Genomic DNA, 27317 nt, shown 5'->3' on the forward strand with positions numbered 1-27317 from the left:
TTACCCTTTTTGAAACTTGCTGATTTAGATTTTTATACTTCACTTGAATAATTATTTTCTTCAGTTTGCTTATACCCAAAGATCATCTCAATTTTCTTTAAAATTCCACTTGATGCAAGTATCCTACCTGAGAACTACCAGATAGAACTCAGGTTTTCACCATCAGCCCATTTCTCTAAGTTCTTTCTCTATACTTTTTTTGGCACTTGTCACTTTCTACCTCTTACTTTAGGTGTTTATCTTCATGTATTATCTAGAGCAGGGATTGAGAAAAGTTTCCTGTAAAAGGCCAGATGGCAAAAATTTTAGGCTTCATTAGCAACATAGGGCCTTGGATCTTCTTTTTTATTTACAGTCTTTTAAAAATCTAAATATCATGCTTATCCTGAGGACAGTGCAAAAAAAACTGTCTGCCATAGTTTTATGAACTCTGATCAATATTAAATGCACCTAGTAATATGTGTGATTCATGTTTGTATGCCTCATAGCAGTTAGCAAAACACATTATGCATACAGAGCAATATGTTACATGATCAAATATAACTACTAAAGAAGTTCATTAACAAAATCAAACACACAGAAAATAGCTTCCAGGGAAATCTTTTTTAATATAATGCATCTTTAGATTTAATAATTCATTAGCTAGTCAAATTTAGTCACTTATGTATTTGTTTTACCAAAGTTTCCAAGGACCATTTAGTTAAAGCACCCTTATTCAAACTTGAATACCAGAAGTGTATAACTTTTGTGTCAAGAGTGTCTTAATTTCTCAACAACCAAAGTTTTAGTTCAGTTAGTCTAAGAGTATTTACGATAGTAGACTATAAAAATGCTAGTACATGTTGTTGATTTTAAAATGTCCTTAAGCTTAATTGTTAATACATGAGACCATCCCCAACTCTACACTTTTCTCCCATATTACAAAATAAATGAATGCAATTTTTGTTCAATAACAAAATAAACCCAGCTTTCATGTAAAGATTGAATTAAACCAAAAGATGGAAAAAAAATATACTACACCTTACATTTTACACTCTTGGTCTGATTCTTATTAGTCCTTTTCTGGTTTATTTCAGATCTTGGACATGTCACTAGCCTTAATTCCATTGGTTGACATCTTCTAAGCACTTGGCTAATCCTCCAGCAATTTAGTTGATTATACAGAGATACAGTGGCTCTTAAAGCTTCTTCTCAGTTATTAGTATTCAAAACATGTTGCACTGAGAGTCTTCACCTTGATTATAATCACAAGAATTGTACACTTCAAGGGCACCCAAATCAAGTTCTGGGAAACAAATATTTAATACAATTCTACCTATTTTATGTCCTAGTAGTGCTGAATTATGTTTATTTTGTATTTCTATGATAATAATTTTGCATAGAAAGAAACCTACCAGTGAACTCAATTTAAATGGTCTTGACCTGATAGCATGTGATCTGCCTCAGAGGAAACTAATTGTATTTTGCTTGCCTTGGTAATAGAAAAAAAAAGAAAGAAAAAATAATCTTTCCTACCTCATTCCAATCTCTCCCAAAAGACCTAGTAAAAGATAGTAGGAAAAATTCAGATTTTTCTCTTTGATAAATAAACTGCTTTTATTTTCTTATACATATTAGGACCTTATTTGGATGTCATTCCACTCTCCCCCTAAATCTGATACTACCTCAGACCCTATGACAAACCAAATATTTTAAGTTTCCTTGGAAAAGATACCTTTCAAAGAAAAACATAGGTTTTACTGTCTTTTTAGGAACCACTGTCTCCATTCTTAAGAGGAGGCCATTTCTTCCCAGGAAACAATGTTATTTATGAAAAAACAATAAGAAAAGTGGAGAAGCTAAATACAGATCAGGTAAGTAATAATTGTTTTAAAAGTTGTCTTATAAGTGTAAAACTTTATTAAGTGAATATTGAAATATTCATAAATATTTTAAAGATAGAGCTAAAATGACATTCAATTATCAAATGCCAGACAGAACCACCATGAGTTATAGTAATATTTCATTATATCTGTAGCTCTTCATGGAATCCTTAATAATCTCATATTCAGGCAAGTATTGGTACAATACTTGCCTCACATGCACAAGGCCCTAGGTTCAATCCCCAGCACCAATAATAAATAAATAAATAAGCTCATATTCATTTTATCATGTAAAGTATTATTATCCCTATTTTAGTAAAAGGGAACTGAAATCAAAATAATCACATACAAAATTAATGGTAGAATCTTAAATATATATATATATATATATATATATATAAATGTTTTGTCATTTTTCTTTTAACTAGTCTCACAAAAATAATAATTTAAAGCATTATAATTTTGTATTAATTATTTTAGCATATAATGAATTTCAAGTGAATAATATGTATGAACAAATATGTAATACACTGAATACTATGACAGATCGAGAACACTGAGGGTTCAAATAACATTTTTAAATTTTCATTAACTGAGAGACCAAGTACAGAGTGCACAGCTGCTAGAGGACCGCAGTAATCTCATGACATCTACAGCACCAAGTCCTTAAATGCAGTTGTTGTTGTAAGCAATAGTTTTCACATTGCTCTTTTTAGTGGATAAAAGTTTGTCCAGTCCTATTAGAGCCTGGTATTATCTCTTGGACAGTTTTGAACTAGGACAATGTATCAGTTTCCTAGGACTATTCTAATAAAATACCACAAATTAGGTGGTTTAAAAAATAGAAATTTATTATCTCACAGTTCTGAAATTCAGAGGTCTAAAATCACTGGGCAGAGCCCTATTCCCTCTGAAGCCCTTGGGGAAAGAACTCTTCTATGCCTGCTTCCTATTTTCTGGTAGCCTCAGACATTCTATGGCATGTGGATGCATTACTCCAATTCTCGTTTAATGGCATCCTCCGTATACATCTTCCCATTGTCTTCCCTCTGTAAATGTTTGTCTCTGTGTCCAAATTTCCCATATTTATAAGAATAATAGTCATATTGTATTAGGACCCATCCTAATTACCTCATTTTAACTTGATTACATCTATAAAGACACTGTTTCTTAATAAGAGAACATTCTAAATCACTGGGGGTTAGAACTTCAACATATCTTTGCAGGGGTAACAAGCAATTCACGATAGGCAGTTAAATAATATCAAATCAGTTTGGATAACAAAATCATTTTTCTCGTATACAAATGAGACTGGCTGATGTATTAAAATTTCATTTTTTGACTGGGGCATATGAACCCAGGGGTAATTTACCACTGAACTATCTCCCCAGTCCTTTTTATTTTATTTTTTTTTTATTTTGAGACAGGGTCTAAATTGCTGCGGCTGGCCTCAAACTTATGATCCTCCTGACTCAGCCTCCTCAGTCACTGGGCTTACGACATGCACCACTGCACCTAGCCACATTTTATTTTGTAAGAACTTCATGGGCAGTCACTATCATATGTGTAGGAAATAACAAAGTTTACTTAATTGATGCCCAGCAAAAATGAAATTGAGTAAACTCTCAGAATATTAAACATTCAAATCTTTAAGATTTCATTTTGCTTAGAAAACTGAATATAGTATGAAGAGTTTGGTATGGAATATACTGAATATATATATATATATATATATATATATATATATATGGAAGAGGAGTATCAGAATAGTTCAGATAATTATGGTATCAAGTAGAAAAATTTCATCAAATATTCCTGTTCTTCCAAGGGCCAGGATTGTCTTCAAGCTACCAAATTATAAAACCTGCCATTTATCCAACTGGGCTGCTAAAACAATAAGATTTTATACATTTTAATAGTAAAAATGTTGAGTAGGATCATTTCATGCTGCTTCTAGCTTCTTGTTTCAAAGAAAAACAGGTTTAAAATTGACCCCCTGTACATTATATTAACACTATGTAGGTGAAATAACTAAAGAAAAGCTCCTTTAAGGGAATACTGCCATGCCACAATGAATCCAACTTACATACATTATTATAATGCATTATTTAAAAATAATAGAAGGGAAATCAGTAAAGTAGAGGAAGGGGACCAAAAGTAAGGAGGAGGGGAGGGACAGGAGAGGTACTGGAGAAATAGAATTAAATTAATTACGTTATGTGCATGTACAAACATGTCAACAGGAGTCCCACCATTGTGTATAATTATAATGCCCCATAAAAACAATAGAAATGAGAATACCACCACTGTTTACTGTTAACTTGAGTATTGACTTGGTTATGCCAAGTTTTTCTTATTAATGAATTAAATAATTTGGGAGTTTGGGAACTGCCATGGAAGCTGTCCAAGGTAAAAGGAACCCTGTAGTTGTAACAAACTATAACTTCTTTGCTCTAGTTAAGTTTCCTCTGTGATGAAGTATATACTAGGACAAAATGGATAAAACGAGTGTCTGCATGAAACTGTTTATTATCAATTAGGACTAGCTCATAGATGAGACCTGTCTAAGAAAAAAAAATGTATTTGTAGCAAAGAGATGGTAAAGTAGTGCCAGTTGAAAGAAAATTATTCAATTCATATAATTTGTACTCTATAATTCTTTTTCTCCATCAAAGATATTGAATAATCTATGATAAATTAGTAATGTTTGATATTTTGTACTTAGAAAATTCAGTTCATGACATGCTTCAAATTTCCATTAATATATGAACATCTTACTTTAGAACAATAACTTTAATAGTCAGGTATAAGAATTTAAAATGAGATTGGGAGTGCAGCTCTGTAGTAGAGCTCTTGCCTAGCATGTGTGAAAAAAAAATTAAAAATCTGCTAAGAGTTCAGTAGAACCAATGTATGGTTCAGAGGCTAGATAGGCTCAGACAAAGTGTAGAGCACCCTAGATGATAGGAATGTCAGTGTTCTATTGAAGAGTCAACTGATACATTAACAAAGGAAGATAATTAATAAATGTTTTTTTTTCTTTATTACCTTCTGTTGATGTGTCCTTTCCAAGTGTTTCCTCACTTGCTTTTGGGGGTATACATTGTTGTTATTTCTTCAGGAGAGTTTCTATTTCATTAGTGTTCAAGATCCCCACTGAGTTGTGGTCTTCTCAGATTGTCAATGTGATTTTTATCCTAATCCAGATTATGATGGTATTGTTTACCAAAAAATAATAGATAATATATTCAAATCCCCAAATTTGTACAAAGGTTGCTGACAGCATATGCTTAATTTTCTAAACTGTTAAGATCTTAGTGCTAGCATACTTTCAAAGTAAGTTATATTTAAAAAGCATCTAGAGAAAATAATTCTAAGCATTTAGATTGCTTAGCATTTACCTATATGGCATTTACCTATATGTCTATCAAGGTGACTTGTATTTGCAAAATGTGTTTCTTTATCCTTTTGGTTTTTTTTCCAGAATGTAGTGTGGTGTGTGTGTGTGTGTGTGTGTGTGTGTGTGTGTAGGTCATTTGTATACATGGTAAGAATTTCCAGAATGTAAAAGAATATAAAAATCTATAAAAAGTATAAAAATGCATACAATGAAAAACAAGCTTATTTGGATCAATTTGTCCCTCATTTCTCTTAACAGAAGTTGCCATTCTTAAAAGTTTATTGGTCAAATCATACAGAAGCATTTATGTATATTCGTAAATATATAGGTAAAAACATTCTTTGTAAGTTACACCAGAATACTATATTAATTCTTCTGCACTTCTTTCATTTAACATAAGTTGAATTTTTTCATATAAAAATTTAAAATATGAAGTATTTTACTATTTTAATATTGGTCAACTATCCACAGTTGAAAGAAATAGAGCATTGAATTCAAATGTTCAAAGTTGATTATACATAAATGTAGTATTATGACTCAAAATTGAATATTTTTATTTAAAAACAAGCTTCTGGATGCCTCTTATCAAAGTAGAATAATAAAAACATACTATAGCAGATATCTGAATTCCTCAAAACTGAAACACTTAGATATATTAGTTTGTTTTCCATACTTACCTGAAAATATCCATGGCAAATAAACAATCAGGTAGCAAATATTTAGTTTAAAAATAACAAATTCAAGAATATCTTGAGCTCAGTATATGTTCAGCCAATTAATACCTGAAAGAACTCTATGCTAGAAATCTTGAGTTCCAACCCCAATTTTTCCATTAATTTCAGTCATTATAATTAAAACAACTTGATTTTCTAGACCTCAGGGGTTTATTTTATACCTTCAAAATTAGTGAGGTAGATAATAAAGTCAATGATGATGATGACATAAATGATAATAATAGTAGTAATAATAGTAATAAATGTATATTACTCACCTACCTTGTACTATGTAATATACAGACATTAGTGCATTTACCCCTCACAACAATCCATGAGGACCCATACTGAACCCAGTTTGGCAAATTAGAAAACTGGGACTCATAAAGGAGATATATATATATAGATAGATAAATAGATAGATAGATAGATAGATTTTTTTTAAAGATCAAAGAGTAAGTGGAAGAATTAGAGTTAAAAATCCATGTTTTCTGAATTGGAAGCACCGGTCACTGGTTTTCAATCTTTTTTTTCAAAAATTCATACTTGATTTTCATAAACATTAGCACTTTGTTCCCCCTACTGTGACTCTAATATGCTTCCTGACATTGAAAATCACTACATTATTTTCTAATTTTATATCCGTCTACATCTTCAGTGTTATGGTATTATTATGTAATTAGATACTGAAGTGCCTGTTGAATCATTGAAGAAAGATTAATTAATATTAATATTCATTATACTTTTAGTGATAAGTGTAACTGGAATATTAATTTAATCAGACCATGTTATTCTCTGGCCTATCTAGGTAAGTATTTCTACAGTCACAGATACATGATTGAATAAAAATAGAATTTAATACAAGTTTTCCCAATGGAAGAATTTGAAAAATAATATATCACCAATTAATACTACAAATTCTAGGGTTTAAATTATATTGTGAAAACATGCACTGAGTTTTCAAACATGGTTTCAGTTGCTTTTTTAGTCTCGATTAATGTTATTTATTCTCAGCAGCTATTTTTTATATGTGTTTGTGTTTTAGGAATGCTATCCTCAGGTTCAATGCCATCATCATATTGTCCAACAGCCTCAGATCATCCACTCTTCACACTGTCAACAATCCCATTCTAACCAACAAATACATAGCATCACAGGAAGTGATTCAACTTCTACAAGCATTGGAAATGAACTGTGCCATGGTGGATCAAACCAGATACATGAGCAGGTAAGATCAATCATCTGATTCCTTTTCAAATGGAAATAACATCCTCAAATACTTCCGACACCACTGTATAGGTACTCATATTAAATTTTCATCAAAACATTGATTTTTACCACTGTTATTTATATTATGTTATAACTTTTTAAAAACCAATTATCCCATCTCTCAAAAGACAGAACAATTCAGGTTCTTCAATACATTAAATCTATGACTTAAGTTATTACTAAATACATGATTTCTAATTGATCCTTACTCTAAAATGAGCCCAGTAATTATGCAACATTAAATAATTTTCATAAGGTGTGGTATTTAAATGAATAACAATTTAGAAATGATTATATAAGATGATTATAATGGTTACATTTCATAAGCTAATTACTTCCTATATATGTTATTTGAGAATATATTATAATAATCCAAATAAAAAATATGTTAATACTTCATTGTATATTATAACAAAATAGAAACTAAGTAGCTGAGACATCTCTTGGGATGACATCTTCAGTGAGTAAATTATGTTTAGAAGACTGGAATTTTAAATATTTGCTATACAAGTGTTAAAAGAAAACAAAGACTTTCTTGTATCTGGTAAAACTAATAATCACAACTGGAGCAATGGAGAATCAGACATAATTAATGTCTTTTTTCAGATCTTAAATCAACCTCTCATAGGCAACTATTACTAGAAGAAAAAAAGAAAAGAAAAAGAGGGGCTGGGGATGTGGCTCAAGCGGTAGCACGCTCGCCTGGCATGCGTGTGGCCCGGGTTCGATCCTCAGCACCACATACAAAGATGTTGTGTCCGCCGAAAACTGAAAAATAAATATTAAAAAAAAATTCTCTCTCTCTCTCTCTCTCTCTCTCTCTTTAAAAAAAAAAGAATAAATAAGGAGCCTGTCAATATAAGAATTTGGATTATTTAAAATATATTTGAGATCACTTCTAAGGACTGAAATTTTGAAATGTATACTTTAGCCATATTGGACAAAAAGAAGTATAAATGATTTAAAAATCTATATTTTTCCAACAAAACTCTAAAATTGTCTTTACTCTGAATGCTTGTATGGAAATATTACCCTCTAAAATAACTCTAAATCATTGAATTTCTTACATTATATGGATTAATAATAGCTATAAATGTGTTATTAGATTAAATAATTTGAAATTGTCATTTATACAGGTCATATTGGTCAAATCTCAGTAATGCCATACAGTTCAAACTAATCTTTGATTTTGTTTTGCCTTAGTTTCCTCTTATAGGGGAAAGTAGAAAGCACAAAAATTATATTGCAAAGCAAAGTGTTGTCTATCATTAAAGATAACCAATATGCATTTAGAAGAGAAGGAAGAAGAAATAAATTTCAGCTGGGAGATCAAGGAAGAGATTGAGGGGGTGGTAATTTACCAGCACTTTGAAAAATGGGCATAATTTTCACATGTGGCATTGTGGTATTACACAAAGATAGTATCCAAGGAAGAGGGAATCATATAAATTATGGATTTACTGAAGTACATTTTATGTTTCAGGAATAATTAGTATTTTGATATGTATGTGATAGAAGACATGTGATAAGGAGATAGTACATTATAGTGTTGACATGTTAAGGCCAGATCATACGTTCCTTAAGTGTTAAATTACAAATTTTGGATTTTCTTTAATAGGCAATGTAGAGTAAGTATTATGGTTTGGATGTGAGTTGTCCTGCCAAAGCTCATGTAAGATAGTGCTTAGAGGTGAAATCACTGGGTTTTGAAAGCCTTAACCCCATCAGTGAATTAATTCCCTGATGGGGATTAACTGAGTGCTAACTGAAGGCAGATAGGGTGTGGCTGGAGAAGGTGGATCACTAGGGGCATGCCTCTGGGGTATATATTTTGTATGTGGCAAGTGGAGGCTGATTGTCATGTCTTGAGCCATTTCCCTCCATCACACTTTTCTGCCATGGTGTTTTGTCTCACCTCAAGACCTGAGGAATGGATTTGTCTGTCTATGGACTGAGACTTCAGAAACCATGAGCCCCAAAATAAACTTTGTCCTCCTTAAATTGTTCTTGTTAAGTCTTTTGGTTGCAGAAATGAAAAAGCCAACTAAAACAGTGAGTGAAATTAATTGTGTAAGAAAATACTGATAGGTATGCTTTAGAAGGTTAATCCTTAGCAGTTTTGTGCAAGATAGACTAGCATATTGTTTTTCTTTTATAACAATCAGATTAGGAAGGTGATATTATTTTCCTTATCATTCAGATAATGAAATTGAGATCTGAAGAGGTTATTTGTGGAGGCTTAAACAATTAGCATATAGTGGATCCAGGATTCATACATAAGTTAACTAACTCCAGAACCCAATGGTTACCCCTGGAATTTGAGTCAGTTATGTAGAGAGTATTTGAACAGTAATGTAAACATTAATAGAGCACTGGAATGAGAAGTGTCTGTCAGTAGGGAGATATTAGTGATGTAAAAGAAAGTGGAGTAGCTTCAGGACAAGATTTGGGTTATTTCTAGCTTTGTCCCTTTTAAGCTGTGTGATCTTCATAACATTAAACCTCTCTAGCATATTCATTCAAAAATTGGGGTAATAATGTCTATATCGCAGGGTTGATATAAAGACTAAAATGAAATACATGTTGAAAGTTTTTCATAAACTATAAAGTCCACAATATGAAAAAAATGTCACGTAGAAATATTTTTGAATAGAATAAAATTTAACATAGAATAATGACAGTGGAAACTATGTTAGAGATAATTATCACAGATGAGAACAATATTTATGTATTAAGAAATTTTGTATAGGTTGGGTGCTGTGGCACATATCTGTAATTCCAGCAACTCAGAAGGCTGAATCAGGAAGATCAGGAGGTCACAGCCAGCCTCAACGAAAGTGAGGCACTAAGCAACTCAGTGAGACACTGTAGCTAAATAAAATACAAAATAGGACTGGGGATGTGGCTCAGTAGTTGAGTGCCCCTTTATTTCAATCCCTGATATCCCCCCCCAAAAAAAAAACAAGGAAAGAATTTTTATCCAATGGCAATAGTAATGGTATATATCACTACCTTAGTACATCTAAAAATGTATTTAATCAGACATTTTATTATGTACTTAGAAAATGGGCAGTGTTTAGTAACTAATATATCACTTTTTTTAACAATACTGATGACTGAACCCAGGAAAACTCCACCAACTGACCTACACTGCAGCCCTTTTTATCTATTTTGAGACAGGATTTTGCTAAGTTGCTGAAACTGTCCTAAAACTTGCCTCAGTAACTGGGATTATAGGCATGTGCCACCATGCCCAGTTATATCACTCCTATTTTACTATTCACAGTATAGTTTGAGATTTCTCTGTAGCTTTGTTAAAGTTTGAAGGCTTCTTGTGTAGATACAATTTTTCAGTGTTTTATGAGGATAAAGGTGAGATTCACAGGACTAATGGAGGAAGGAGCGTAGGGAAAGAGTTCTGTAACTCTAGCCTCCTTGGTGTTTACATGTCTGTATAGATGTGACTCATGGGTAGAAGAGTCTCTTTAAAGGACAATAGAGCAGATATAATTTAGGATCTTTTAAAACTAAAATTTGTTCCATTTCAATTTTTTTTTAAAGTTATGTTTTGGAAGTAGCATGGTAAAGTGGAAAGGACATAGGATTTCTGTTTAATTATCTGATTTGATAAAATCTGATTCTGCTGAGCTGCATGGACTCCTGTAATTAATTTGGTTGAACAGGGAACAGCTGGGGCAATGGCCCAGAGGTTAGTGATCTCAGTGGTTCTCAGATGATAACACCTTATGGTTGGCTTGCTGGAGATGGTTTTCAGGGCGAGAAGCAGGGCATGAAGCCCCGTGGATTTCCGTGCTTGGTGAGTCACAGGCAACCCCTGCGGGCAGGAGGGCACCCAGAAACATCAGACACCCTCCCTCAGCCCAGGAATACACTCGGTTGAGTGTGGGGGAATCCCAGAGGGGTCCCAGACAGCCTGAGTCAATGGCTGAGTCTAAGAAAGACCTTACTTACCTACTACCTGCCCCAGGAGCCCAGACAGAGAAAATGAAGCCCAGCTCTTCTCAGCAGGCTCAGAACGCATAAAAGCTGACCTAAGCTGTGTGCAAAGCCACACAGAAGGGAGACACCACACACAGAGTATGGTGGGCATGCGGACAGAAATGTAGTTCACTGTCTTCTGAAATGGGAGCCTGGATTCAATCAGGCAGGAACTGAGCAGCTGGACCACCTGATGCTGAGCCCATGGCAGCCGTGGGTGGTCAGCCCCACCACTCAGCATGGAACTCACCTCAGAGGCCAATCAGCAGACGTCAGCACATGACACAAAACCTTCCCTCCGTGACTGATGTATGATTTCTAGGGTCCCTTCTGGCTCTCCTCTTTGGTTCTCCTAGATGGAGCCATTTAAATGTTCAGAACACACTTCCTGGCTTCTGGAAACAGAAAATAAATTCTGTCATCTATAAATGAGGCCTGAGGGATGAAGCCAGAGATTTAGGTGAAGGAAGATCAGCATCAGTAACTTAGTGAAACCCTGTCTCAAAATTTAAAAAAAATCAATATAATACATTGGTTCTATTATAATGCTATTTTTGTGTGTGTGTTTTGCTAGGGACCAAATCCAGAGTCTTATGCATGCTTCATGGGTGCTCCATCACTGAGCTATAATACTATTTTTAGTATTTTAAAATGCTTGACTTAAAGGAAAAAGACTTTGAAATATATTTCAAAATCAGGTGTCCAAAAGCTGACTTCACAATATATGTATATTTTTCACGGCCCTCCCTCAGAATTATTTTGGTTTTAAATTCAAAATATCTCTAGCCATGTCCCTTGGGAAATTAATAACATCATGTGATCATTTTCCTGCCATTGCCAAGGATGATTTCAAAAATGTTACAGGGAAAAGCTCAGCTGAACTCACTTTACAAGTTGTCATACAGGTGGTGTTTATAAGAAAGACCAAATAAATATTTATATTGTGTATAAAACTCTCTTGAACTTGGCTTATGGCTTCCAGGAAACATTTAAAGTCACAGGAAGATTGTAAAGGCAACAATCCTGCCCACTCAGATAGTGACGTATCCAGTGGAAAAACAACTCCAACTTGGGATGTAATAATGTCTTTCTTCCATTATTTAAAACCTTAGTTGTCAACACCAGTATAACACAAGTCTTAGTGTCAAATACATTTTCTGGCAGGTCTTCTTTTCAGGAAGATTGTTACAAAGTTTCTTTTACATTAGTCATTCACTAATGATGGAATTTGATGCATGGTTAGTTCAATGAACAACATCTTCACTCATTAACCTGTGGCTCAAGTCCTTCTTCATATTTATTGCTTTCATTCTTATTATTGAAATTGAGAGTCATTTGTGCAAACTTCGATACCCTGCTATCCATATCAAAAATTTAATTTGTATCTATTTGGGCACCATATTTGTCTCCTTTACCTCCTGCAACTTCCTGCTATGATGCACCTTTGTTTCATGGCAATATCCCCTTTGTTTTATACAATCATTACTTATTTACTATTTTTAGAACTTATTAACACAGTAAGCTTAAAATTTCAAATAGACATCAACAACATAAAATAGAAATTCCCTGTCCCAGCCCATTTCACCAACCAGATCAGAAATACAGAGGCCAACCATTTTCAACTCTTAGCTTTGTTTTCGGGAATTTACCACCTACCTCCACTAGATAAATAGTGTGCATATATTTATGCTAATATTTCTTGATTTATCAAATGTTCTATATTTTCTGTTGATAATTCTGGTACATAAAGATTTTGTTAATCCTTCAACACCTGCTTTCCTCCCTTACACCATCCCAACACAGTTAAATATCCATATTTCTTTTTGCTTGCTAAATTAGTGTTCAGTATTTATATCATTATTGCAATATAAATAGTATTTACTACTAAATTTATGTGTGTGTTGTTTTGCTTCTTTTATTAGTATAACTATATTTTTTGTTGACATTAATTACCAATACTTTTCTCAATATAATTTTATTTTACTGTATTTTATTTTTTTAAAGAGAGAGAGAGAGAGAGAATTTTTAATATTTATTTTTTAGTTTTCGGCGGACACAACATCTTTGCATGTGGTGCTGAGGAACCCAGGCCGCACACATGCCTGGCGAGCGTGCTACCGCTTGAGCCACATCCCCAGCCCATCAATATAATTTTATACTCAGTCAAATATTCTGAATTTTTTTGATCAACCATCTCTCATCAACCTTTTACTTTCCTTAAAACTCAATAATACACATACACCATCCTTCTTGCCTCAATTACAACTATCTATTGACTTTATGGTCACTCTCGTCATCCTTCAAAAGTTTCATCAAGTGGCTTACAATCTTTTATCCACTTCCCACTGACCCTGTCCTGGAATCATCTATGAGAATTATATCATCCATATCAGTAATCTTTCCCACACTCTGTCCTCATAGTTCTTCATATCCTTTAATTTCTTCATTTCTTTGTATTCAGTCCACATAGACTTTGGTCATTCCTTGAACTTACATTGTCACTTAAAACTATTTAACCTGGAATACTGAATGTCTCTCTCTCTTATCATCACTTTATTACATCATCTTCTATGCTTTCCTTTCTACTTAACCTTGCTCTCACTGAGATATCCAGCCCTCAGTTCCAAGCCAAGCTGGACATCATTGTCAACCAATTCAAGAATCCTTTTCCTTGAAACTGATTAACTTTTTGTTGCATTCTGTTTTATTGTCCTCGCTGTACAGATCTCTTACTTTGGGTAGACTACCATCTACTTTCTCTGTTCTGAGATTTTGACTTTTTTGTGTGATGAAGAAAGTCCCTAAATTAAGCCAATTTTATCTAGGAAAGATTACTTCTGTCATATTGTCCTCTCTCCTTAATTGGCAACTCTTTTTACTAATTCGAACTGACTTGCTACCAGTATTTAATGTCTAATCCTTTTCTGTTCCTCCCTACTTTTACTACAAGTCCTATCACTGTTCTTTCCCTTTAGGTGGCTTTGCCTTCTACTGAAAATGGGAAGTGCAATTCAAGTTTTAATGTGTGCCAGAATCAGTTGGAAGGTCTATTTAGGTAGAGATTGCTGGAGCCTGACAATTTCTAAGTTTCTTGATTATCTTATTTCTACTGGTCCAAGGACCACAATTTGTGTTCACTGAAAAATTTCTCTATACCTTTAGAAATCTTGTTTCTTTTGATTCAAGAATTAAGATTATATTTGTTTTCAGTTCACTCCATTTGCAATCCTATCATTCTATTGACAGGATCTCATCTTTTTTTTAACCTCCACAAAATTTACAAAGGAGGAAGGCATGCTCACTGATTCCATGTCCTCACTACCCACACATTTCTTAACACTTTGTGAATATATTCTAGCTTTGCTATGTTCCTGAAATTTCTTTTATTGACCTCCAAGTTTCCAAATTCAGCTTTCCTTACCAGTCCTCATCTTGTTCCAGTTCTATTGCATTTGGTACTACTTATCCATTCTAGATATTCTTCCATTATACTTTATTGTTGCTTCCAAGTCCTCTTCTGTTTTAGTCAGCTTTGCATTACTATGATTGAAATATCTGACAAGAACAACATAGAGGGAGTTTATTTTGGCTCATGGTTTCAGGAGTTCAGTACACTTTTGGCTTACTCAATAGCTTGGGGCCCCAGGTGAGATAGAACATCATAGGCAGCTGGGCACAGTGGCACATGCCTGTAATCCAAGCAGCCCGGGAGGCTGAGACAGGAAGATCATGAGTTCAAAGCCAGCCTCAGCAAAAGTGAGGCACTAAGCAACTCAGTGCGACCCTGTCTCTAAATCAAATACAAAATAGGGCTGGGGATGTGGCTCAGTGGTCAAGTACCCCTGAGTTCAATCCCCAAGACCCATCCCCCGCAAAAAAAGGGGGGAGTCACAGGGGAAAGCAACTCAGAACATGGCAACCAGGAGTCAAAGGGGGAGGGGGGAGGCAGTGCTCTGCTCACCAGGGACAAAATGTAAACCCCAAAGGCACATCCCCAAGGACCTACTTCTTCCAGCCACACCTTACCTGCCTATAGTAACCACCCAGTTAATCCACATCAGTGGATTAATCCACTGATTAGGTTATATCACTCATAATCTAATCATAATCTAATGTTACCTCTGAGAATTCTTGTGTTGCCTCACACATGAGCTTTAGGGGGTACCTCATATCTCATCCATAACATCTTCTCAGGCTCTTCTCCACTCAGTCACAAGAAAAACTTCCCTAAGGACCCAATTGTAGCCCCTTTCTCCTTTCTCTACCATCTCTATCTTGACAATATAAAATCTTGACTTCTGACACAGCTCTACATGGACACCTTCCAGAAATTTCTTCCTCAGCTGCAATATGTCATTTTAATTGTCTATGTGAGGCTCTACTTAACTGTCCCACAGTCACCTGCAACTGACCATGCCAGATTTTTATTGTCTCTTATCTCTATTAATGGTATCTCCAGTTCTCTAATTATCAGACTTAAAATCTAATATCATTTTAAATTTTCCCTCTATTTTGCCACTCCACACTTATTCAGTTGTCATATTTTACTGATTGTATACCTATCTTCATTATCTGGCTGAAAGTTATATCCTTCTTAAAATTATTTTAGTATTTGCCAAAAGTTATCTCTTAGAATTCTTTTAGCATTTGATTTGTGCCTGTATTTAGACTCATTATTAATCAGTCTGTTCCTTACATTAATGCTATTTAGGTGTATATGTAGCTCTTCTGAAAGACTATAAAGGTTATGAAGACTTTGTGGAGGCAATTGCTTATTTGATTGTGTTTCTAGTAGTACTTGGGACAGTTCTTTAAGACAGTGCTTACTAAGTAAAATATGTGCTTAATGAAGGAATGACTCATGCCCCTGAGACCCTGTAAACCCTGTATTTGGTTTGTGGGTATTGAGTTTAGCTTCAGTTTAATGAGAAAGCTAAAATATATGAGAGGTTGCATTAAAGGTGCCAACGTATATGTGCAGTAAGTTTCTTCACTAGACTGGCTTATATGAGCTAAGGGTTTCCACCCTTTGAATAAATTATATGCTAAGGAATCATAGGAAAGAGAAATGATAGAGAAGTAGAGAAGAGGAAAAGGCAGCAACAAAGGTATTACCAAGATGTTATGTATTTTAAAAATACATATTAGTTTATTTGATGTATATGCTTATATATTTATGCATTTATACATCCTTTCTCATGTGAAGAAATTTGGAATGGCTTATGAGAATCAATAAGATGCAGTGGAATGGAAAAAGACATAAGTGTCAATTACAGTGTAAATACAATGGAATGATGACACCAGAGGGAAAAGTACACAGTAATTCAGGCCACAGGGTTTTATCATTATTAAAACTGAATCAAAACTTTGGCTCTGAGCTTCCAAGAAACCCTTGAAACAAAAAGAAAAAAAATAATTCTTTGCAAAGTTGCCATTGTCCATGAGAATAAAAGCATTATAAATTATTAATACTTATTTTGTATTATAGTAAAATATCATATATTTAATTGTCTAATTAGCTATAAATGTTATTATTCACTTACCCATACTCATTATGAAATGACTATACAAACCACCAATGTGTTTTTTTTTTTTTTTGTAGTTCTAGATAGACAGAATGTCTTTATTTTATTTTTTATTTTTATGTGGTGCTAAGGATTGAACCCAGTGCCTTATCCATGCTAGGCAAGCTCTCTGCCACTGGCCCTGGCCCCACAACCAATGTGATTTTTAATTGGTGTGAATAGAGGAATAACAATATTTTATAATATAATATCAAATTTACATACATACATACACACACACACACACACACACACCCCAAAAGGAAGTCAGAAAAACCTTGATTAAGCTTTACAAAAGTGCATTTAAGTGAACTTTATTAAGGCAACTCTTCCAACCAGTGCTTTTGTATCAGTTCTACTTAATATGTATTCCCAATTTCATCCTTGATTACAAACAATTTCCTCTCTACTTACCTTGCATCATTAGGCTGTTAAAAGGGCTGTCCCTAATATATATTTTGATTAATGATATAAATTGATGCAGAATCAGCATTATTACTATTTTTGTGATGATAAAGATATTTAATGTATTAATCCAATATATTTTATTAGCACTTACCATATTCAGGCACTATGCTAGGTGATGAAATTTTAGAAAGATACTAAGACAGTATCTCTACTTCCAAGAAGGTGAGAATGTTTAAATATAAACAATTTTCTTATATTCTTTTTATCATAATTCTAATAGAAAATTATCCATATGCCTTAAATTAAATAAAATCATTATTTGCATGATTGTTTAACAATTCACAAAGCATTTTACCCCCATATATTTATTTATTTGTTTTGATACTGGGGGTTGAACCCAGGGCTGCTTTATCATTGAGCTACATTCCCAGCCTTTTTAAAATTGTATTACTATTATTTTTTTTTAATTTTGAGACAGGATCTCACCAAGATGCTGAAGTTGGCCTGAAACTTGTGATCCTCCTGTCTCAGCCATCCATGTTGCTGGGATTATAGGTAGACTGCTCCCCACCCCCACTATTTAATTTTATTTGATACCTCCCATAACTTTGTAAAATAGGTACTAAATTACCAACATTTTACAGTTGAAAAACCTAGGCTCACAAATATTAAGCAATTTACTTAACCCACAACCAGGAAGTATGACTTCAATTTTTCATTTTTCTTCAATTGTAATACTTTGCTGTCTAAGTTCATCCACATATAAATATATGGTGGGTGATTAAGTACTTAACTACCACAAGTAAAAAAAGTATTTATCTTAGAATTGTTATTATTGTACAGTAAATTCAGTTCACTGATATTTATTGAAAATCTAATATGTAACAGGCACTGTATAATACATAATTTCTTTTTTTAACTTTATTTATTTATTCTTTCTGTTTTTATGTGATGCTGAGGATCAAACCCAGGGCCTCACATGTGCTAGACAAGCACTGTACCACTGAGCCACAATCCCAGCCCCAATACATAATTTCTTTATTCAATATGTACACAGATTAAAATAGCAGTAAGAATTCTCAGAACCAAAAATTATTATACTTTTTCTCTAAGATTGCTTCTTATGTGTGGTACAAAATATGTGCAACCAAATGATATTGCACCTAAAATACATTTAATTTTCTCAGAGATTAGTAACCACTGGATTAAGTTTTATTTGAATCAGTCTGATAGCTATTAAATGTCCAAAATTAAAGCAATATTAATCAAATGGTAACCTTATTTATCTATAAATCATCATATCCTTATGAGCTTTACTGGTTATATAGATATCACTTATACGTTTTTACTTTTGAAAAATATATTTTCATTGTCATGCAGCAGTTCACAAGTTATTTCTCAGTAGAATCTAAGCACAACAGATCTCATTATTTAACATGTTCATGAGTTTTAGAATGTTAGGTACTTAATGCCTAATTGCTTTTATATAACATGGTATTTTAAGCACTTTATAATTTGCTAATCTGCCCTTCTGAATGGTGACTTAATAGTTACAACTTAAGCCAGTTCCTAGTGGGAATAAATTTAATTAAGCCAATACACTATCATACTGAATTATGATTTGTTCCTTCACTGCAAACCAGCCTGGAGAAACATCCTCACAGGGTGTGTACCATTAAGCTTGAGGGGCACCATGCAAGAAAAGATAGTTCAGGTGAAATTAGCAACACTTGTGTATCAACTATCTACAGGGCTCTAAAATTACTATGACTGAACTTTATAAATATAGTTGGTCAAAATCATCTTGAAGTATGAAAATTGATACAGTATAGAGACAACCAGAAAAGTTCACCTACTATTTCTGGAATCTCATAGACCACAAATATGACATAAAACCACAAGAGAGAATTAGGACAAGAATTTCCAAGGCAGTAGTGAGATGAGGTTTATGGTTTCTCTTTGAAAAGTATTTACTTTCTTCAGAAATTCTGAAGTAACCATTAATATGACTATACACCTAAGTGTGGTTGTTTTGCCTTAGGTTTCTGGAGTCTTTATTATCAAGAATTTCTCATCTGCAATCAGAGAAAAGGAACAGGACAGCTTGGTATTTGTTATAATCAAATATTGATCTGACTGAAGGTATTTCATTGTCACGTGTTCATGAATCTTTAATAATTTTTATAATTTTTTGAAGAAATACCACATTTTGGATATCTGGAACAAAATATCTGGAACAGTCTATATTCCTCCCCTGTTTATATGTGAACAGCTAAAATTATTATCAAAGATTAATATTTGAGATAGCTCTCCTTCTTTAGGTAGATGAGTAAATATGGAGTATATATCTTGAGTATCCGATCAACTCAATATTGTAACAAAGATAAAATCTCCATCTATTACAATTCTTCTGGCCCAAAGCATTCATGTTTCCTTGGGAGATCTCTTATCATGGCTTTCTCAGAGCAATAAGAACATGACTTTGAGCCAACACTAAAAGCTATGCCAGGGCTGGTGTTGTAGCTCAGTGGTAAGAGTGCTGGCCTTGGAAGTGTGAGGGTTTGATCCTCAGCACCATATAAAAATAAATAAAATAAAGGTATATGTCCATATGCTTTAAAAAAAACTAAAAAATAAAAGCTATGCCAAAACTCACTCACAAACAATTCCAATAACATTTAGACATTCTAAGAATTTGTGATCTAGTAACGCAAAAAATGGCTAACACTTTGTGATTAGGAAATTTCATTTTATTTTTGAGTACTAGTCTTATTAAACACTTAACACTAGGTGAGAATCTGAATTCCTCTGTTCTCACAACTCCAAAATTTTGAACCCAACTGAGTTTTGGTTTCTACTGAGTTTTACTTAATTATTATTATTAATCATAAATTCTAAAAAATGACAAGAAATATATTCACATAAGAGTGAATTTTTCTTCTGGTTTCTCTACTGTGACATTTCTTTTAATATAATAATTCATTCTTCAACTTTAATCCTCTTACCTTTTCTCTAGCTGAATAAAATTTATTGCCTGAACTTCAGGCATATTTTGCATAGTTTTCCTCTGAGAAAAGAAAACTCCTTACTGTTGCAAGTCCTAGCCCAACTCACCTCCAAAGTAATACACTTAGGGATAGTGCAATTCCAAAGTAACCAAGAAAACAAATAATCGAGGTCACTTGAGAAAGCAATATAGTGTAGTGGCAACAAAGTATGTAGTGAGAAGCATTACCTTATTTAATCTGTATGTGAAGTGCATGTGCAGTGCCTGGAACACATAGTTAAGAACTGAATAAATATTACTTATAATTATCTTTTCTTGTAATAAAATTGTTTCTGTTTAAAAGCTTCTAATACCTCTATCTAGCTTTGAACATAGATAAAATATTGATCTAAGTCATTTCATGTCTTGGCCTTTGTGATTCTTTGAGTGCTTAAATCCACCATACAGAAATTACATAAGCAAAATTTTATTAATGGCACTAATGATTCATGTGGGAAAGAATTATGCACCTAAAGTCTACCAATGTGCAGCACAATGACAAGAGAATATTTATACACAAAAGCAAATATTTTAAGAATTATTTGCAACTATGAAATTACTCTTTCCAGTGATTCAAATGGAAGATAAACATGATTTTCATAGCATTAGGAGAAATATTATCAGCTGAGAGAACATTATGCCAAATACTAAACATATGCAATTAATTGTTTGGAACTTCTAGAAGAGACACTTGGCACTTGAATATTCTTGGCTATAAAAATGTCCTGTTCTGCTTGGAAAATTTGTCATCTTGGAAGGGACACACATGAGGAGATGAGAGATGAATTGGGGCCAGTTACTGTAAAGAAAATATCCTCAAGATAAATGGAGTGACATATGATGCCTAGATTTTCAATCTCTGCCATGATTTGGACGTGGTTTTTACCCCCAAAATTTGTGTGTGGGAAGCTTTAATCCCCAGTGTGGTGATGCTGCGTGAGATATTTCAGAGGCAAAGCTGATGGGAGTTGGTTAAGTTTTTGGGGTATCACCCTCAGAAGGAATTAAGGTAATCCTTGTGGGACCTTGAATTAGTTCTCCCGAAAGAGTTGTTCTGAAAAGAGCAAGTATGACCCCTTCCCCTGTTCTGGATTCCTGCTTCATCATGTAATCACTCTGTTACATACTACCAATATTCTGATGCCATTTGCCATGAAGCTGTCACCAAACCTGAACTGATAACTGGTACCATGCTCTTGAATCTACAGAACTGCAAATCTAATAAAGTCTTCTTTCTAAAATACCCAGCCTCAGGTATTTAAGTTACCCAAGAAAACAGTCTAAGATACCCTCTTATCTAGCTAATTTTGATTTTTAAAATCATATTGAGACGATATTTTTAGACTACTCTCAGTTTGATTAAAATATAGATGATCAATAAGGGGAAATGCATGCATAAAATACAAAATAAACATTTAAGTATTTAAGCTTACTTCAAATAGGGACTTGGCTGGTTTTGACCTTCATTTCCTGAGAGGGGCCTGTGATGGAGGATCTGATGGCTCAGAGTTTGAAGTCTAAGGAGAACTGAAGTGTCAGCCTCTAACTCTACAATTTCAGTTTAGTTGCAGCAACTAAGTAGCTCTTCCATTTTAACTTCAGAAGAAGGTTTGGGGGTCACAATGATATTCTTGAAGAAGTTCTGCCTACACTCTTTTTGATTTTTTTAAACATTCTTATTGGATGCATTAAGAGCAGTCTGTAAAAAAATCCTTTCAGAATCTGGATCACTTCTAATCAGGCAGATACATTCTTTCTATTCAACAAGTACTTACTAAGTAGCTATAGAATGTTTAGTCAGTATTGTGCTAAATACTATAGGATATACCAAAAACTATGACGTGTTATTTACTGCTAAGTTTTTAAAATTTATTTTGGGGAAGGGAGAGGGTGCTGAGAGAACAAGACTTTGTATGTGTTAAAAAGTACAAAAACATTGGGCTGGTTGTAGCTCAGTGATAGAGCTCTTGCTTTGCGTGCATGAGGCCCTGGGTCCTATCCTTAGCACCACATAAAAATAAACAAATAAAAATAAAGATATTTTGTCCATCTACAACTAAAAAAAGTATTTTAAAAATGTATAAAAAATATTCAAGACAATTGAACACAAAAGAGCAAAAATTAAATTAGCCTTGTTGATTGGCATAGTCTCAATTTTCAAGGAGCTAATAATCTTGGGATGGGTTTCAAAGGATAGGTAAGATTTGAACACACAAAAGAAGGATAGAGCATATTCTAAGCAATCAACAATGCGAGTAAAGATCCAAAGGCAGGAATAGCATGATATGATGGGAACAGAGAGGTTGTTGGGAAACAAAAATTGTTACTAAGTTGCTAGGTTCATGTAAGCATTATAAAGTATTATATTATAGATCGGGAGGCTGAGACGGAGAATTGCAAGTTCAAAGCCAGCCTCAGCAATGGCAAGGCGCTAAGCAACTCAGTGAGACCCTAAATAAAATACAAAATAGGGTTGGGGATATGGCTCAGTGGTTTACTGCCCCTGTTCAATCCTTGGTACCAAAAATAAATAAATAAAACAAAACTTGAATAAAATTTTAAAAAATGGGTTATATTAAATATTCAAACATAGATCTATGGACTATTTGTATTTTTATATATCATAGTGCATAGAATTTATGCACTATTTATAAATTCTATGACATTTAAACCTTCTGTGTGATGATACTGACTTTACAGGTTTACCCAAAGGATGGCAGTAATGGATATGAAACCAATAAATTATGTCTTATTTAGGACACTATACATAATAATTTTTGTCTAGGATTTCAGTTATCTCTTGGGTCCATGAATTTTCAACACTTGACCAGGAACTAGTCTTTTCCATGTCAGATTGACTATATATTCACTCCAAATAATAAAAGGAGAGAGTCTAACAAGAAACACATAAAGCACATTGGATAACATAAATTTTCTTAGTCTAACTTTATGATATACTGGTAAACCAAGCTGGATTTCACTGAAAATATGTATGTGTAAATGAAAATAATTATTCTATAGTCAGCATAAGTCAAATATCACATTTTCTTTTCTCATAGGAGGCAGATGAGAAAGCCAAGTGGTGATAATAAGAAATTCAGAGATTATTTACTTATTTTACTGTTTTATTTAAGTCTATATTCAGTATTTGTTATTCAAGTTTCGCATTCATTAGATCATGTAGACTTGAGTGCAATGAGATTGAATATGTTATTGCTGTGTTAATTTTTCTTTAAATTTCTTCCCTATGGAAAAAATGATAACTCAGATATAAAGAAAATTTAGGGCTTAATTCATGTGATAACATTAATAGGTCATTTTACTTTTTACATTTTATATCACAATATGTGTGAATTTAGAAAAACATAATATTTTTTTATATAATTGCTGTTGATGTTTGTTTTAGGTGATAATTCAGGATGATGGCCCTGAAAAACTGGATCCCAAATATTTTGGAGAGTTGCTTGCTGACCTAAGCCGTAAGAATACAGATCTGTATCATTGCTTATTAGAACATTTGCAGAGAATTGGAGGAAGGTAATATAAACATATTTTTTGCTTTGACATTGTAGCTATCAAATATTTTACTACATTATTGTATTTTAATAGACTTTTTAAAAAAGAGCAGTTTTATGTTCATGGCAGGACTTTCATACTCTTAATGTGTAAATTGGCAACTGTTAGTAAAGCTGAGTAGATGTCTCATTTTTAAAAAATAATACAGATTATGAAAAGCATCAAAAATAACACTAATCCTTTTAAGATTAGCAAAATATTTTGTGTGCTTTTTTGTAGTATACTTTGACAGCAAAAGCAAATTCTTGGGGAAAAAATTAAAAAAATATATATGATATGTTGAAAAAAAAGATAAAAAGTGCTGGAGAAAAGGGAACATTTATACACTGGGTAATGGGAATGCAAATTAGTACAACTAAGGTGGAAAATACCATGGAAATTCTTTCAGAATTTGAAAACATAATTGACATATGATCCAACAATCCCACACACAGGTATATGTCCATAGAAAATGAATTTGGTATGTTGAAGAGACATCTGCATTCCCATGTTCATTGTAGCACTACTCAAAATAGTCAAGAAATAGAAGCAACATAGGTATCTATCAACTGATGAATGGATAAAAAATTGTGGTACATGAACACAATGGAATATTATTTAGCTATATAAAAGAACTAAATACTACCATTTTTGATGACATGGATAGAAGTGGAGATCATTAAGTTAAATAAGCTAGGAATGGAAACGCAAGTACTGTATGGTCTCACTCATATGTAGAAACTAAATATGTTGATCTCATAATGTTATGGGCCAGGCTATATGGACAATGACCAAACAGATTCCATTTTACCCTGAGACTCCATTTCATATAAGAAATTCTTCTCACAATAGAAGTGGAAATTATACTAGGGGTTACCAGAGGTTGAGGACAGTAGTGATGTGGGATGGGGAAAGGTTGATCATTGGGTACTAAGTAACAGATGAATAGAAACAAGAAGTTCTGCTGTGCTGTTTCACAGTAGGGTGACTATTAGATAATGATAATGTAGTGTACTTTTCAAAAATCTAGAAAAAATGATTTTAATTTTTTGTTTACCATAAAGAAATGGTAAATGTTTGATAAGATAGGTAAGTTTTGGGCTGGGGTGGTGGCTCAGTGGTAGAGCGCTTGCATAGCATGTGTGAGGCACTAGGTTCAATTCTCAGCATCACATAAAATAAGGATCCATTGACAACTAAAAAGAAGAAAAGATGCATAAGTTTAACCTGATTTAAATGTTAGGAAATGTACACATGTATTGAAACATTATGTGGAACTCCATAAATATTTATAATTTTTAAATGTTAACATAAAATGAATGTTGTTCTATGACTTGTTTTAAGATATTACATGTATGAAACAAGGTATAGTCCCATTGCCAACACACCACTGTTTATCTTCTATGATGTGTGCTCAATAAATGGAGGCCAGTGCTCAATGTATATTTAATACATTATATAGTACATATAAATGGTATACATTATACTAATTTTCTACATTTTATATTACATATGAATGTGAATTATAAATACCTATTTATAAATACATATAAAGTATTATACATCATGATACGTAATTGCATATATTTAAAACATGCATTAATAGTTTATCAACTATTCATGTATAAATGAGAGCATATTGTCATAAAATGAATTCTATAGATTGTACCTCCAAAGTTGCCTATTATTTTTTAATCACAGCATGTATGTGACCGAATGTCAGGCAAAATCTATAAAAGCTCCTTAAATTCAAAATAATCCAGAAGATAAGAAAAAAGCAATAGTTTTTTTTCAATTCAGACTTTTTATTACCTAGATCCTTCTACTTCTTAGACATGATTTTTACAATATATAATTGTATACAATATATGCAATTAACACATATGATATGACACCATATATGCCATTTTGTATACATTCTTACTAACAAATACATATTAATATTTATTTGTACATGCCCAAAATATTTTTGTTCCTGCTGTATAGTCTCTTTTAATCTTTTTTTCCATATCTTTTCTATTTTTTGTCTCCCTTCTTCCTAATCTATCATGAATAGTGACTATAACCTTACCATTATCTTCATCTTTTCCTTCTTATTTAGGTGGCCTTCCTACTTAGAAAAATTGTAACTCTGGATCAGTCTAGCTCTCTGCCTTATATGTTGTTTCCTTTTACCATTCCCTTCATCAGCCCACACCCAACATTCACTATCCCTAAAATTCAGAGAGCCTGATGAGAACAGTTTTATTTACCTCATTGTCCTTGTTGTTTAGCATAGTAATTGGTTTAATGTTGTTTTAGTCAGCATTTTCACTGCTGTTGCCAAAAGACCTGACAAGTACAATTTTAGAGGAGGAAAATTATATTTGGGACTCCTAGTTTCAGAGATCTCAGTTCATAGACAATTGACTCCATTGCTCCATTTTAAGCAGAACATCATGGAGGAAAGTTGGGGAGGAGGAAAAGTAGTTCAGGACAAAGCCATCAGGAAACAGAGAGCATCACTCATCCAGGACAAAGTATATACCCTAAAGGCATATTCCTAATGACCTACCTCCTCCATCTACTCCCCACCTGCCTACAATTCTTGTGTTGACTTATTCATAACCTTTTAGGAATGCCTCATATCTAAACCTTAACTTGTGGTGCTCAGTAAATGATTTATTTAATGGATGAATGCATTCTTTACTGTCATACCATATAGTTGATCACTCTTAGTGAAAAAAAAAACAGCTATTTGTTTGAACTGGTTCCATTATAATGAATTATTTCATCTTTAGCTACATCTTCATTTTATCGTGATTAATACCTTCTCCCATTGCCTGAACAATTATCCCTTTATCCCATTATGCAAACGACTATTTCATAAATTTATCACTTCACACAAGTTCACTACCTTAAAAATCTTCCCCAAGTTTCTATAATCAATTATTTTATTGAGTGTCCATTATGTCTGGGGCATTGTACAAAGTGCTTTATTTATATTATTGAACCCAATAAAATTTCAGATGGAAACCCAAAGACAGTAAGTTTTTAACCAAGTTCATGCAGCTACTAAGGGCCTGAGATGGATTCAATAATTTTTGAGTAATTTTTCACCTATAAATTATGACTTAGCTTTTCTGATAACCCTTCCTTAGATCCTAATTTGAATCTAGGTGATCCTCTTGGAAAGAGAAGAAAATTGAATACAGGAGGAGGGACACAAGGAGAAGGTGGAAACAAAGAGTAAATTAGGGAGACAGAAATGTCATGAATTATATCTCCTTCTGCACTGGGGGATAATAGCTGGAATTGCACTAGGTGGAAAAAGAAAACGAAGTAGCACTCACTATATGCTATCTTACCTTCTGGAAAGAAGGAATTTAATGAAAAAGAAACAAAAGTTGGGAGGAACAAAAGATTGAAGGAGGAGGAGGAATGAAGACAAAGAAACTGATAACCTCTGACAAGCAGAAACTCTTGGGTACCAAAATTTTACAAGACCTTATTTATCTTGGG

The 27317-nt window shown here is 33.3% G+C and overlaps 1 protein-coding gene across 3 annotated transcripts in view; it reads left to right on the forward strand.

The window, feature by feature from the left end:
* Pof1b (POF1B actin binding protein) overlaps window positions 1-27317 on the forward strand; it is a 67556-nt gene that overhangs the window by 21639 nt on the left and 18600 nt on the right. For 2 of the 3 annotated variants that reach the window (XM_015502130.1, XM_015502131.2), the window contains exons 5-7: window positions 1752-1853; window positions 7021-7203; window positions 23668-23798. In XM_015502130.1, the coding sequence (XP_015357616.1) occupies window positions 1752-1853; window positions 7021-7203; window positions 23668-23798 (416 nt within the window). The remainder of the gene's footprint in view (window positions 1-1751; window positions 1854-7020; window positions 7204-23667; window positions 23799-27317) is intronic. The other variant, XM_048797291.1, reaches the window with a different exon arrangement.

This window comes from Marmota marmota, unplaced genomic scaffold, assembly GCF_001458135.2.
Source record: "Marmota marmota marmota unplaced genomic scaffold, marMar, whole genome shotgun sequence".
NCBI classification, from domain to species: Eukaryota; Metazoa; Chordata; class Mammalia; order Rodentia; family Sciuridae; genus Marmota; species Marmota marmota.